General features: G+C 43.5%; 2 protein-coding genes across 2 annotated transcripts; one reads left to right on the forward strand and one right to left on the reverse strand.

The window, feature by feature from the left end:
* The first annotated feature begins 248 nt into the window (after positions 1-248).
* On the forward strand, positions 249-3,816 carry LOC103463287 (uncharacterized). The gene is made up of 5 exons (XM_008406542.2): positions 249-275; positions 345-777; positions 1,699-1,795; positions 3,047-3,224; positions 3,309-3,816. The coding sequence occupies exons 1-5, from the start codon at positions 249-251 to the stop codon at positions 3,510-3,512; spliced, it is 939 nt and encodes a 312-aa protein (XP_008404764.2). The 3' UTR covers positions 3,513-3,816.
* Positions 3,817-5,101: 1,285 nt separating this feature from the next.
* Positions 5,102-11,285, reverse strand: stx6 (syntaxin 6). The gene is made up of 8 exons (XM_008406532.2): positions 11,043-11,285; positions 10,392-10,561; positions 10,215-10,309; positions 10,064-10,129; positions 9,837-9,959; positions 9,632-9,738; positions 6,669-6,763; positions 5,102-6,516 (listed from the first exon to the last, which is right to left on the reverse strand). Exons 1-8 carry the CDS (start codon positions 11,075-11,077, stop codon positions 6,440-6,442), a joined length of 768 nt encoding a protein of 255 aa, XP_008404754.1. The 5' UTR covers positions 11,078-11,285; the 3' UTR covers positions 5,102-6,439.
* Between the last annotated feature and the right edge of the window lie 2,147 nt (positions 11,286-13,432).

Below are 13,432 nucleotides of genomic sequence, written 5' to 3' on the forward strand. Positions count from 1 at the left end.
CCACCTGGTTCTACACCACCTGGTTCTTCATTGGTAGTTTATAAATCACTGAAAGATTAAAGATCTGCTCCTGGATCAACCTGCTGGTTCTGGTTCTGGTTCTGCATCATCACAGATCTGGAATAAACTTCCAGAAAACTGCAAAACAGCTGAAACACAGAGTTCCTTTAAGACTAAACCAGCTGGTTGGAGCTGATTTTGAAACATAATAAATGAAACATTGATCAATAATCAATCGACATGTGAAAATGTTACGCTTCAGTAATTCTACGTCTGTATTTCTGTGTTTTTATGACGTAAAGCACCTGAACTGCCTGTTACACAAATAAACTTCACTTGACCAGAACCAATGGAACCACAACCAGTTATTCCTCGCCGGCCTCTCACTGCTCTACCTGTCCTTTGTCTTCAGGTCGGTGGGCGGGGCATCGCTGCCAGGACACCTGAGCAATCCGTCCACCAGGTGGCGCCGGTCTGCGTCTCCAACTCGCCGCCTGCGGTTCGAGGATGAGACAGAGACGGAGGCAGAGTCTCGTTACCTGGAGCGGCAGCAGGGGACAGGTGTCCAGGTGTCCAAACCGGACCTGAACCAGCTCAACGTCAGAGGAAGACCGGCGATGATGGTGGCGATGTCTGGAGCCCAGCTGGACTGCCACCTCACTCTGCGTCCACCTGTAGCCCAGGTGAGGGGGCGGGGCCTGAACAGACCCCTCCTCCAGGTGCGGACGGAGGTCCTCAAAGACTCTTATATCGGCTGCATCTCACCTGCTGACTCAGGTGAGGGAGGGGGTGGGGCTCTTAGCAGGATGGATAAAACAGGTACAAACCAGGTGACAGCTTCACAAGCCCCGCCCACTGTCGAAACACCTGCCAACCCCTATGCCTTGTACCCGGTGGGCACGCCGTCGCCCCAGCCACCTACCTGCAACCATCATGACCATACACGTCCTTCCCCTGTAACCCCGCTACCTGTGACATCACTGATGATGTCACAGAATGGAGGGCTTCATAACACAATGATGGGAAACCAGCAAGAGAAGAAGAAATGCTCTGATCCCCAGCCTGGCTCTGAACTGAAGAAGAAGACGGACTGGTCTCACTCAGGTGAGAACAGGACTGACCTGTAGACACGATGAGCTCAGACGACCACCTGGTCAAACGTCCAGGTGGTCAGGCAGAGTGAGCTGCAGGTAATCAGAGGGAAAAGCTGCTCTTTGACTGGAGGCTAACAGTTGGTAGCTAACTGTATTTGTTTCCTCTTATAATCTCTGATTTATGTTCTTAAAATGGGTTTTAAATCTTTTTTCCATTTAAAACAAAGAAATCAGGTAATTTTTGCTCTGACTGATCAGAACCTGAACAGAATCATAATTGGCCTTAAAGCATCAATTATAAGTTTTAAAGTAAAGAAACTCCAGGATCGATCTGAAAAAGCTGGTTTTACACAGAATGTTGCTTCTTTTTGTTTCCTACAATCTTTACTTTTCAGTTAATGACAGAATGTGAACTCAGGTCGTGAACTCTGTGGTCAAAAGGCAGAATCAGCGAATCTTTACATTTATTTGGACACAATGAGCTGAAAGACAGAAGTTGGATAAAACTGAAAAACTGATAAGAGAAGATCAATTTCAATGCGTTTTACAATATTTATAAAAAAGCATTAACATTTATTGGTGACATCACATTTCTGGTCCACAGCTGAAGACAAAGCCCCGCCCACCTCAGGTAGCCCAGATGGACACCGCAGACATCCAATCAGAGAAGAGCTGCACAGTGTTGTTTCACATCCTGGGCGGTGAGTTTAAACCCCAACTGATGACATCATTAAAACCAGACTGATGACATCATCATTGCCAGGTGTTGCATCCCTAAGGCTGCTGTAACAATAAATAACCAGGGAGTGAAGAGACAAAACCAGGAGGGTATAGTTAGTTTTATTTTTCTAAAGTAATCTATAAATAATCTCAGGGTTAGAGTGAGAACCTAGGAGAAAAGAAAGGGGAGAGCAACAAAACAATCAAAGCTGCAGCACACATGCTGCCCAGTTGGCTCCCCATCCAGATTCATTCTGTGCTGATCCAGAGTCAGAGTGAAACCAGCTGTGGCTGCTGGGAGCTACAGGCTCCACCGCTGCATGTAGCACCAGGCCAGGCTGACCAGGGGCTTCGGCTCCACGGTTTCCTGCTTTGTGTCCTTCAGACTCACATTGCATAGCACGTCCCAATTCTCCACTTCCTGCTTTAGCCCCGCCTCCTTTTGGGTCCTCTTTCTGCACATCTGCTAAACCTGGTTCCAGGAGAACTTTGGTGAAGTATATTACCCACAATTCTTTGCTGCATGTGTTGTTTTGAATTAAAAGGTGGAAATATAGTTACAAAACAATCGTTTTCAAATGTAAAGTATTGGAATAATTGTTGTTTTACTCTACTGTACATTTGTTCAGCATTCAGCAGCTCATAACAAAACACATCTAAACGACCAAATGTCTCCTGCAAAAACAATGTCTACTGTACACTAAAACTGATTGCTTGTTGTACTTTTTTGAAAATGCCTGAATGGTGATCGGTCGGCCATTTTGGAGGCGGAGGTGAATTGTCCCAATTCTCACATTTTTACTGCTTGTAACCTCGAACCCTGATGTGCACTTTGACTGAGTCCAAACTTCATAGGGGGCACAGGGCGAGTTTTGGGACTGGACTCAGTCTGAGCCACCAGAACCAGCAGCTGGACGCTTTGGACTCTGATTGGTTTAACCTAAAACTGAAACTGAGGTTTAAATGGTTAATGTTGAGGAATCAGATTCTAACTTGTTCTTCATAACCGGCCTTTAAACTGCCAACCAATCAGGAGCAACTTGAATAAATCTGAGATTAAATTAACTGATGACAAGGAAATCGAAAAAATCATTGAAAATATTGCAGATAAAGGTAAAATCAAATTTCCATATTTATTTGACAATGTGTAAAAGGCAGCAGCTTTTTCTGATCAGATCTCTGATCGGTTTTTCTTAGAAATGAACCAATCGGTTCTCTTTTGTTGTCTTCAGATTCAGTAGAGCTGGACCCTCTCGTCTCTCTCTGCATCGCCTTTTCTCCTCGGTCAAACTGAGCAAGACTCAAACCGCCAGCCTTGACCGACTGGTTCCCCCGGTTCCTGACCGTCTTCCCAGTGACGGCAGGAACTGCAGCCTGTGGAAGAAATCTCCTTCTGCTCAGTCTCTCAGTGTGGGAAGATTTTCTGTTGTAGATCCTGATTTTTGAACACTAGACATTTTGTTTTGCTGAGTGTGTGTCCTGTCTGTCCTGCAGGGGGCGCTGGGACTGCAAATGAAGAAGTCGTCATCAGTGCAGAGTTTTGGTTCTGAGGAGAGCAAGAACTGCAGCGTAGATTACAGACCAGCTGATGTAAGTCAGCTGACCACCGTCCCACCCAATCACAGCTCAGTTTCCTCCCTGTCTGTCCATCCATGTCTGAGGTCAGAGGTCATCGGTCGGTCCCGCTCAGGGTTCTGATGGAAATGAGTGGACCATCAGATCAGAGCCGACTGATGATGAGCCACAGGGCAGAGCGAGCTTCCAAACTGGAAACCACTGAAACCAGTTTAGTTTGCAGCGCTGAATGTAACTAATGGAATTAATGGCACCTGATTTTTTTTTTTACAGTCTAATCCCTCTTTAGAAACATTTTGTCACCCCCTGGTGTTCACTGGTGGAATAACACAAAACGAAGTGGACTGGAGTTGGACCAACAACTGCTGTTACTGGGTTGATTCAATGGATATTAAACTGGATTAAATAAAACTTTTTGTACTTTTGACTCCTCGTCTGTTTTAAATGTCTATATTCACCCAAGGTTAAAAGTATGAAACATATTTTAACCTCTTAAGTTCCTGCTTCAAGTTTTCAAAATGTTGAAATGAATGGCGTCTCATTCCTGGTTCCTCTGGCAGCAGAAACTCCGTCGCTTCCAGATTCACTTTTCAGCTTCGGTTCAATGGACCCGACATCAGAGAAACCACCAAGAAGGTTCTGATCCAGCTGGTTCCGTCGCCTAGCCCCGTTAGTGGAGCTATGCTAACGCCTAGCCCTGTTAGCATGCTATGCTAAGGTATAAACATGTATTCAACATATATTATTCAGTATTAATCATTATTTATTTGTTTGCATAGTTATATAAATATGTATTGATGTTACTAAATAATTTATTAAATACATGATGAACGGCTGTGTGCTTAATATGCTCATCATACATCAATATCAGAATATTACATTCCTATTCTATTGTTATAGCCACTAAGCATATTTAAATATGCTGAACTATGTATTAAAAACATACTAAATAATACAATTGTTTATAAATGTAGCTTTGATAGATGTTTGAATATGGTTTCCAGTAACAAAAAAGCGTGTTATGATCGATTAAATGCGCTGATACGTCATTGTGCTGCTAAACACATAACGCTGAGTGGAGTGGTGGACCGCTCCAAGATGGCCGCCCGCTCCAAGATGGCCGTCCTAAATCTCGTCAGCGACAATAGGAGAGAGCGGCCATGAGGGTCTATCCTTATTGTAGGAGCTATTTTCTCATTTTTTGGTTAAATCTTAGAATTTAAATTGTTTAGTTTATTCTTATTATTTGTTTATTTCCTAGTTGATTTATCATTAGAATTTTTGTTTAATTTGATTAAGAATTCACTTAATGAGTTAATGAATGTCAGGTTGGGCTGTGGGTATTTCAGGGTATAACTAGGTGGGTCTTATTATGCACGTGGTGGTCATGAGGTTTGTTACCAGCCTACAGAATCGGTCACATCAGTCTCACTAGTCAAACAACAGATACAGGAGTCAGAGCAGAAGCCTGGAACCTTTTGCCTGAACAGTAAAATAAAACCAAAGAACTATATTTTGACCTTTGATCCTTTTTTGCTGCGTAAACCAGAATCCACGGTGCATCAGGTGACTATTTGAGTTGGATTCACTTTTGTTTTGATCACCTTCGAGTTTTGAGTTTTTTGATTTTTAAGTTTTGGGACAGATAGTCACTACACTGATATTATGTCTACGCCTTTACTAAGCTGAAATAAAGCGAACTGCTCCTTTAATAAAGCTGGAGTTTCCAACAAGATGCTTTAATAAAGTTGATCAGTCAGAAATGAAATGTTTCATTGACGTCACATGACCAAACGGCTGTCACACCTGATGTGTAAAGCCATGATTGACTGCTTCTTGGTCAGCTGTTCTCATAAAGAGCTCATTTATCAGACTTCCTGTTGCTCCTTCAGAATAAGAGTCTGTCAGAAGGTGCTTCTACCGCTGAGCTGAGTTTACTGACAGAGAGAAGCTTTTATTGTGAAGGAGCAGCAGGAAGTGTGGTTGAGGACTCAAATCTATATCCTAAACACTTTCAATAATCTGAATTCAAACGTCAACATATCACTTAAACTGTTTAACAAAGTAAAAGTTTTCAGTAAACAAAACAAACACAAACAAAATTTAGTGTTTTTAAGTTAGTTCCACCAAATTAACCAGTTAAAATGAACCAGTTTAAACTCTTCTAGTTCAGAGTGAGGTTTGTTTTGGTCCTGGAGAAACTAAAACGGATGTTTGGGTCAGGGTTCTGGTTCTGGTTCTCTAAGAAACATTATTGAAAGAATAATGTTTCCTGATGTTTTTACATTTTATGAAACTGAAAACTGTTCAGTCTAAAGGTGGAGCAGAGTTCACTGTCTGGGTCCAGTCCACCAGAACCTCCAGAACTAGGTGTGCACCGATTTATCGGCCAGCCGATTTATTGGTGCAGATTTTCTTTGTTTTGGGAGATCAGTGATTGGACAACCTGATCTACATCAGCAAAGCTCTAAAAATCAGCCACTGTCCTCTGCTGAGGTTACACTGTTAGCCCCGCCCACCAGGTTAGCCCCGCCCACCAGGTTAGCCCCGCCCTCCACATCCTGTCTGCAGTAACAATAGCCGCCCCAGTTATCCAAATAAATAATTTTATTTATCGACATTCCAGACAAAGAAAGTCGGACTCGGCAGCTCGGGCTTTTTAAAGAGCGATTATTGGCCATCGGTCAGAAAACTGCAATCGGTGCACTCCTAACCAGAACCTCCAGAACCCAGCCTCCTGCTGCAGGCAGGAGCCAATCAGATTAAAGCTCAAACGGGTCAAAGTGGCTCTGAGTGAACAGAATGGACCCAGGTTCTGCTGAGTCATCAGGTCCATGTTGGACAGGAACTAGTTAGACTGGTTGGTTTTAGAGTTATGCTAGGTACTTTCAGAATATTAAAAGCAAACAAAAACAAACTGAACAGACTTCTTTTTTCTCTGAAATAAAGTTCAACAAGTGAAAATCACAGCAGGAACATGTCGGACCGGACCGGACCGGACCGGGTCCAGAGGGCTGGGATCAGCGGTTTGGGTCGATGTGATGCTTCAGTCAGAGGATGAAGAAGAGGATGATGACGACCAGTAGGATCAGCAGCAACACTCCAATCGCACACCACTGGCGGCGATCTGAGGAGAAACCAACCAATCAGTGATCAGATAGACAGACACGCCCCTAAAACACACAGCTCTGTCCAATCAGAGCTCCAAATCACTGAATTCTACCCAATCAGAACCCAGACTGAGCTTCTGAATGAATAATATGTTGCCGGGCAGATTACCGCTGTTCATGTGTGAGACTTTAGCGAGTTTCTTCATGACGGTGTCCAGGCGGGACTGAGTGCTGTCCATCTCATGTCCAAAGTCGTCCAGCATCCTGATGGGTAGACAAGACTTAGCAACCGGACCGGACCAGAACTGGACCAGAACTGGACCAGAACTAGGGTTATTGTAATCATGTATTCTATCAATATTCTGATGATTTCTCGAGTAATCGAATAAAAAAATGATCAAATAAAATATTGGTAAATCTAGCATAACAACAGTGTTATTATCAGATATCAATCAGGCCAATTTTTCATATTTCAGCTTCCCTAACAATAACTTTTCTTTAGTTTAGAAAATTAACTTGTAACAATAATAGCTCACTTTCTAAGCTAAACTGAAAAGTTATAGAAAAATCTGAAATTATATTGAATTTAATAATAAAGAGGCAGGCTCACAGATACGCTTATAAAATATGTCTATGGTGCTAGCATCTTTTTTTACTCCAGCCTTTAGTTTATGATTCATCTTCATTCAGTTTAATAGTTGAACTCTGACCTTGCCCAGACATTTATAGCTTTGTGTTCATGTTAGCGAAGGGATGTAGCTACGTGTCGCCACGATGCGCTCCGCCACACGTTGGTTGAGACCAGGATGATCTGAAATTTATTTTGCGCTTCGTCCTTAAAGCTACACTTATGTTACGAATCAGCTACAGAACAGCAACAGGTGTTCTGTCTGTCTGTCATACCCATCAATCCAGCATACCTTATGGCAGGTTTCCAAACCATTTCTGGGCCCACATGGCTGACAGATAGCCGTCTGGTTGAACGGTGTGTGTGAGCGAAGGGGGTGGATTCTTGGAGGCTCTGTTCTACTCGGCCCCGGCTCCAGATGAACAAGGGGGACAGACAACAACACCAGTAGCCTACAAGCTACTTGTTAACAAGCTTAAGGTGATGTATTGGTATTAGCTAGTCACCTTTAGCTTTTAGCTAACTTTACCTGCATCCAGCAGCTTCACTCAACTCAGTCTGTTAGTTTGGGGGAAAAACTGTGAAAAGTTCTTTGCTGCCATGATTCTAACACACACCTGCTCCGCACAGCAGCAGGTCTCCTTCACCATAGACATATAATATTAGAGTAGACCCCACATTGGCTGCTCTGGTGCAGGAAATACGGCGGCCATCTTGGAGAGGTCGTCTCTCCTACTTTGCTCAACCAAAACAGCAGAAGATGCCTCAGCACTGAGGATATTGTTGTTCTGATCGATTTTGGTAAAAGGAAAAGCAGTTTTTAAACAATTAAATAACTTCCTAACAATAATGAATCGCTTTGACTCCTTCCAGTCTGGTTTCCAGTCTCACCAGAGCACGGAGACGGCCTAGTCAAAGTGTTCAATGATATCCATATAAATACAGACTGTGGGAGAACCACAGTGCTGGTTCTGGTTCTGTTGGACCTCACTGTTGATCAGGACATTTTACTGAACCGACTGGAGAGTTGGGTCGAACTCTCCGGTCCAGTGCTCAACTGGTTTGAATCCTACATAAAGAACAGGGATTTCTTTGTTTCAATCGGAAACTTCTCATCAGAGAGGTCAAAGGTCACATGTGGGGAACCCCAAGGTTCAATCCTAGGACCCCTTCTTTTCAATATTTATATGCTCCCACTGGCTCAGGTTATAACAGGAAATGGGATCAGCTACCATATCTATGATACACAGCTCTACATCACGATGTCACCAGGTGACCTTTGACCCCATCCAGTCACTGAACAGATGCTTAGAACAGATCAATGTGTGGATGAGACAAAACTTTCTCCAGCTGAACAGAAACAAAACTGAAGTTATTATATTTGGACCTAAAGAGGAGCGAACCAGAATCAATGCACAGCTTCAGTTATTACAACTAAAAACCAGCAATCAGCCCGAAACCTGAGAGTAGTGATGACCTCTGACCTCTGACCTGAACCTTCAGAGCCACATTAAGACAGTCATAAAGTCGGCCTTCTATCACCTGAAGAACATCTCCAGGATTAGAGGACTTATGTCTCAGATCAGAGAAACTCATCCATGTGTTTATCTTTTCCTGCAGCAGCGTCTTCACAGGTCTGACTAATAAATCAATCAAACAGCTGCAGCCGATCCAGAAGCTGCTGCAGCTGTTCTGACTAAAACCAGGAAGATGGAGACATAAATCCAGGTTTAAAGTTCCTCCTCTGGCTCCCTGTAGCTCAGAGAATAGACTTTAAAATACTGATGTTAGTTTATAAATCACTGAACGGTTTAGCACCACAATAATTTAAAGATCTGTTATTGCTGTACCAACCGTCTGGACCCCTCAGGTTCTGGTTCTGGTTCTGCTCTGCAGCCCCAGAACCAACTTCCAGAAAACTGTAAAGCAGCTGAAACACTGAGAGCCTTTACATCCAGACTAAAACCCACCTGGTTAGAGCTGCTTGTGGCTAAATTAGGGTTTCAGTGGGTTTTGATGACTTTGATGTTTTTAATGTTTTATCTTTACTTTTTATTGATGTATTAATTTCTTTTTATTTCTCTTCCTCACTGTTTACGTTTTAAAGATGTCAAGAGGCGCGGTGCTGCCCCCCGACTCGTCAGGGTTTAACGTTTTGATTCTTCACGTCACTTCCTGTTTTGATTTTCATGAAACTCTTGCTGCTGAAATCTGCTGTTAAATAACATCTGATGGATTGAAATGAAACATTTTTACAGGTAAAATTTCCTCCAGGAATTTTAATAATCGTTACAGCGCTAACCGGAACCAGAACCAGAACCAGAACCAGAACCCAACCAGACTGAGTGCCGTCCATCTCATGTCCAAAGTTGTTCACTAGACTGGTACCAGAACCGGTACCAGACTGGTACTGGAACCAGAACTAACCTCATCTGGACCAGAACCGGCACTGGATTAGACCCAACTGGACCAGTTGGTAGTTCCAGTCAGAACTGGGTTCTTACCCGGCCTGCTCGTCCAGCTCCAGGCCGATCCGCTCCGACATGTTCTTCAGAACCCCGATGGTTCCGGAAACCCGCTCCAGCTGCTCGTCCTGCTGCTCCGCAATCAGCTGCAACACAAAGTGGCGGGTCAGTTCGGGTCAGAACTGGAACCGACGGCTGTGGTTCTGGAACTGGCAACCAGAACCACAGCAGCAAGTTCTGCTACCTGCTGCTGTGTCTGCTGCTCGCCGATGAACTGAGTGTTGGCGTTCTGCGGCCGGTGGTCCGGTGGGCCGAACTGATCGGAACCAGGCTGCCAGATGGGATCCTGGGAGTCTCCCAGCAGAACCTAACAGAACCAGAACCCGTTCAGATTGTTATCAGCAAGAGACGCGACCAATCAGAGAGCTCAAACTGAGTCACAGCAGCTGATTGGCTGTTGAGGGCCTGTACCTGTTTGCCGTATCTGTCAGCAGTACCAGAACCAGCTGCTGGACCCGACATCTGTTCTTTCATGTCCTGTTAAACAGAGAACCAGCCGAGTACCGGGTCAGACCAGCTCGGGGACCCGGTAGGGGTTAGGTTTGGAGAAGGTCAAACCTACCTGGACGGTGAGGCGAGTGCTGGTGATGAAGGCCTTCCTCTTCGTCAGCTCGGCAGCGTCCAGGTGGAACTTCCTGGGGTTGGACTCCACGATGCCTTAAGGGACGTCAAGGACAACGGAGACTTGGGATGGGGGACTCGGAGACAGAGTGGAGGACAGACTGGGGGACAAGGATACTGATGGTCTCGTCCAGGTCCTCCAGGTCCCACTCGATGGACCGCAGGCCGTTCCGCAGCTCATTGGTCGTCCAATCCGCTTCCTCCCTGGAGGCTCCGCCCACTTCCTGCTGCAGCTCCACCCAGCGGCGATGGAGGCTCTGGGCAGCGTGAACCGCCTTCTCTACCTCCCTGCACACAGAACCAGAACCGAGTCAGAGTCAGAACCAGAACCGGGTTTAATTTCCCTTTGGGATCAGTAATGTATTCGTGAACTGGACCCACACGGTCCAACTGGACCTCTGGCGGGTCGGTGGTACCTGCAGGTAGGGTTACCTGCTCAGGTGTGTCTCAGAGGGTCAGTTAGAGCAGATTACCAAGCTAACCAGCTGCAGGCTCAGGTCACGTGCTCATCACGTGACCCCCTGTTGAACATCAGGTCCAGTTTCAGATATTTTATTTTTGGTCTGAACCTGAACGCATCGTTGTTTCTATTCAGTCTCATCACACGACCAGGTTAGCAACTGATGCTCCTCAACCAGCTGAACTGGTTCAACTGGTCAGACTGGTGCCGGCCTGGGTGCTAGTCTGACCAGTTTAACCGGTAACCAGGGGTTCGGGCTCGGTTCTGGTTCGGTTTGATGCTAGCTGCTGTGGCTGCGGAGGTTCTGACCCTTTAACGACGAAGAACGGGTCTTCCATGGACATGGTGCCGGTTCTGGTTCACTCCATCCCTAAGACGTTCCGGTCCGGATCCACCGATTCGGCTTGGTTCTGATTATTGCCCAGTTCTCGTCACCAGGGTAGCCGCAGCTAACTGCGCTTTGTTTACAAGTAGCAACGGAAACCACGCAGTGACGTCACTTCCTAGTGAACAGATCAAACAGAGCCGCCTCCTGCTGGTGGACTGGAGATGACAGTGAAGGAAAGAAAAACTTCTTCTTCTTCTTCTTCTTCTTCTTCTTCTTCTTCTTCTTCTTCTTCTTCTTCTTCTTCTTCTTCTTATTTATTAATCTTGTATTTTTAAGAAAAATAAATAAAACTTTCCTTAATCTATAAATCTCCATTATGTTTCCTTCATTTCCTAATATTCCTTTAAGACTCCATTCCTGTCCTTCCAACCATTGTTTTCAGATTCATATGTTCCACAGTTCATTAATACATGTTCTACATTTTCTTTCTCTCCACATCCTTCACATTTATCATTACTTTCTTCCCTATTAAATATAAGGTGTCATTTAAATAGGTATGACCTGTTTAATCTTGTCATAATTATTTCTTCCCTTCTGTTTCTCTCATTAATATTTCTAATTAATACTGACTTTTGTACTTTATATAATCTTCTCCCTTTCTTATCTTCATTCCACCTTTTTTGACATTTTTCTATTTCTTCATTTTTAATACAGGATTCCCCTTTCCCAAAAGGAATTATTATTGTTATTGCCATTTCTAAAGCCCTTTTTGCTAATTTATCTGCTTTTTCATTTTCTTTAACCCTTCATGAGCTGGTACCCAGCAGAACCAAACATCAATGCCACCTCTATATATTCTAAATAAACTATGCAGAGTTTCTAATACTAAATCTTTCCTATCATTTCCTTCTCCCTGAATACTTTCTAAARCTGCTTTAGAGTCTGTACATATCACCACCCTGTSTGGTCGAACCTCCTCTACCCACTGYAAGCCTAATATAAACAGATAGCTGATCTGATGGTCTTTTGGAGATGTGGATTTCAAACTCTGGTATATTTATTCCTATTCCCACACATCCTTGAAGATTGTTAGAACCGTCTGAATAAATTTGGAGGTAGTTATAATATGATTATCTTAAATATACATCAGTCAGTCTTTACCCCTATTTCATTTAAATTCCAGTCGTTTTTCATTTTAAGAAGTCTCATGTCTACATTAACCTCAGGAAATAACCATGGAGGAATAACACTAATCGGATTAATCTGAGCTGTTTTCTTTTCCTCTAATCCAAACATTTTGGTCAATTTACTTATCCATCCAAATCCATTACTCGGGAACTTTGCATATTCCCAACAGTTTTTTAATATAATTGATGCTACATTCTCTTCATCATTACTTTTAATTTTCATCCAATATATTAAAGCTAATTTTATTCTTCTCATTTCCAGCGGAGTCTCTCCAGTCTCTATTAGAAGAGCATTAATAGGTGTCGTTTTCACCACTCCTGTACGTAAAGCCCTGCTCTGTAGTCTATCTATCTTTTGTAGTGTTTTAGCTGCTGCTCCATATACAAAACTGCCATAATCAATTATTGATCTCATAAGAGCCCTATATATGTTTAATAATGACTCTCTATCTGCACCCCAGTTATTACCAGCCACAGCCTTTAGTAAATTTATAACTTTCTTACATTTGGTTTCTAAGTTATCTATCTGTTTTCCATGTATGAGAACTATCCAACCATAATCCTAGATATTTAAATTATTTAACCCTTTCCAAAGGCTGTCCGTATAATGTTATTGTTCCTGTATCGATATTTCTTTTATTTGTAACAACCATAAAACAAGACTTGCTTGCTAAAACCAGTTAAAGTCCGCGGGAGGCCAGACTCCTCTAACTATAAGTTAAAATCTGTGTRGGACGGCGGCGTCCTCTGGTAAGAAATTAAAACCCTGAGAATCCTAGGCACTATCAGGTAAAATAAAAGCAGTTAAAGTCCGCGGGAGGCCAGACTCCTCTAACTATAAGTTAAAKTCTGTGTGGGACGGCGGCGTCCCCTGCAAAAAGGACAACGGGAGTCCTCTACTAGGTAGTTAAAATCCGCRAAGGGCAGGAGTGTCCTACTTAAAAGTGTGAAAGTGTGTGTGAGTGAATGAAAACTGAATATCACTAGATAAACAGTTTTATACCAAAACAACGGGGAACAAATGGTGAGATTTTGTGGATGTTTGTAGACAAGAAAACTCCGCTCTCTGAGTTGAAGTGAGTTTTACCACAATCTATTTATCACCATCCTGTTGAAATTTTCCAGTGTTTAGAACACAGCAGGTGTTGAGACCACACTGGACTAAATTTAGTTCAAAATGGGTA

This window comes from Poecilia reticulata, linkage group LG4, assembly GCF_000633615.1.
Source record: "Poecilia reticulata strain Guanapo linkage group LG4, Guppy_female_1.0+MT, whole genome shotgun sequence".
NCBI classification, from domain to species: Eukaryota; Metazoa; Chordata; class Actinopteri; order Cyprinodontiformes; family Poeciliidae; genus Poecilia; species Poecilia reticulata.

Bases quoted from the DNA above. Each gene is read 5' to 3' on its own strand.
- LOC103463287 (XM_008406542.2), top strand. From the start codon at position 249: ATGTTACGCTTCAGTAATTCTACGTCT. The intron at 778-1,698 runs GTGAGGGAGGGG...TCTGGTCCACAG, and splicing joins CATCTCACCTGCTGACTCAG to CTGAAGACAAAGCCCCGCCC. The intron at 3,225-3,308 runs GTGGGAAGATTT...TCTGTCCTGCAG, and splicing joins CTTCTGCTCAGTCTCTCAGT to GGGGCGCTGGGACTGCAAAT.
- stx6 (XM_008406532.2), bottom strand. From the start codon at position 11,077: ATGTCCATGGAAGACCCGTTCTTCGTCGTTAAAGG. The intron at 9,960-10,063 runs GTACAGGCCCTC...TGGTTCTGTTAG, and splicing joins CTGACAGATACGGCAAACAG to GTTCTGCTGGGAGACTCCCA. The intron at 9,739-9,836 runs GTAGCAGAACTT...TTTGTGTTGCAG, and splicing joins AGCAGCAGACACAGCAGCAG to CTGATTGCGGAGCAGCAGGA.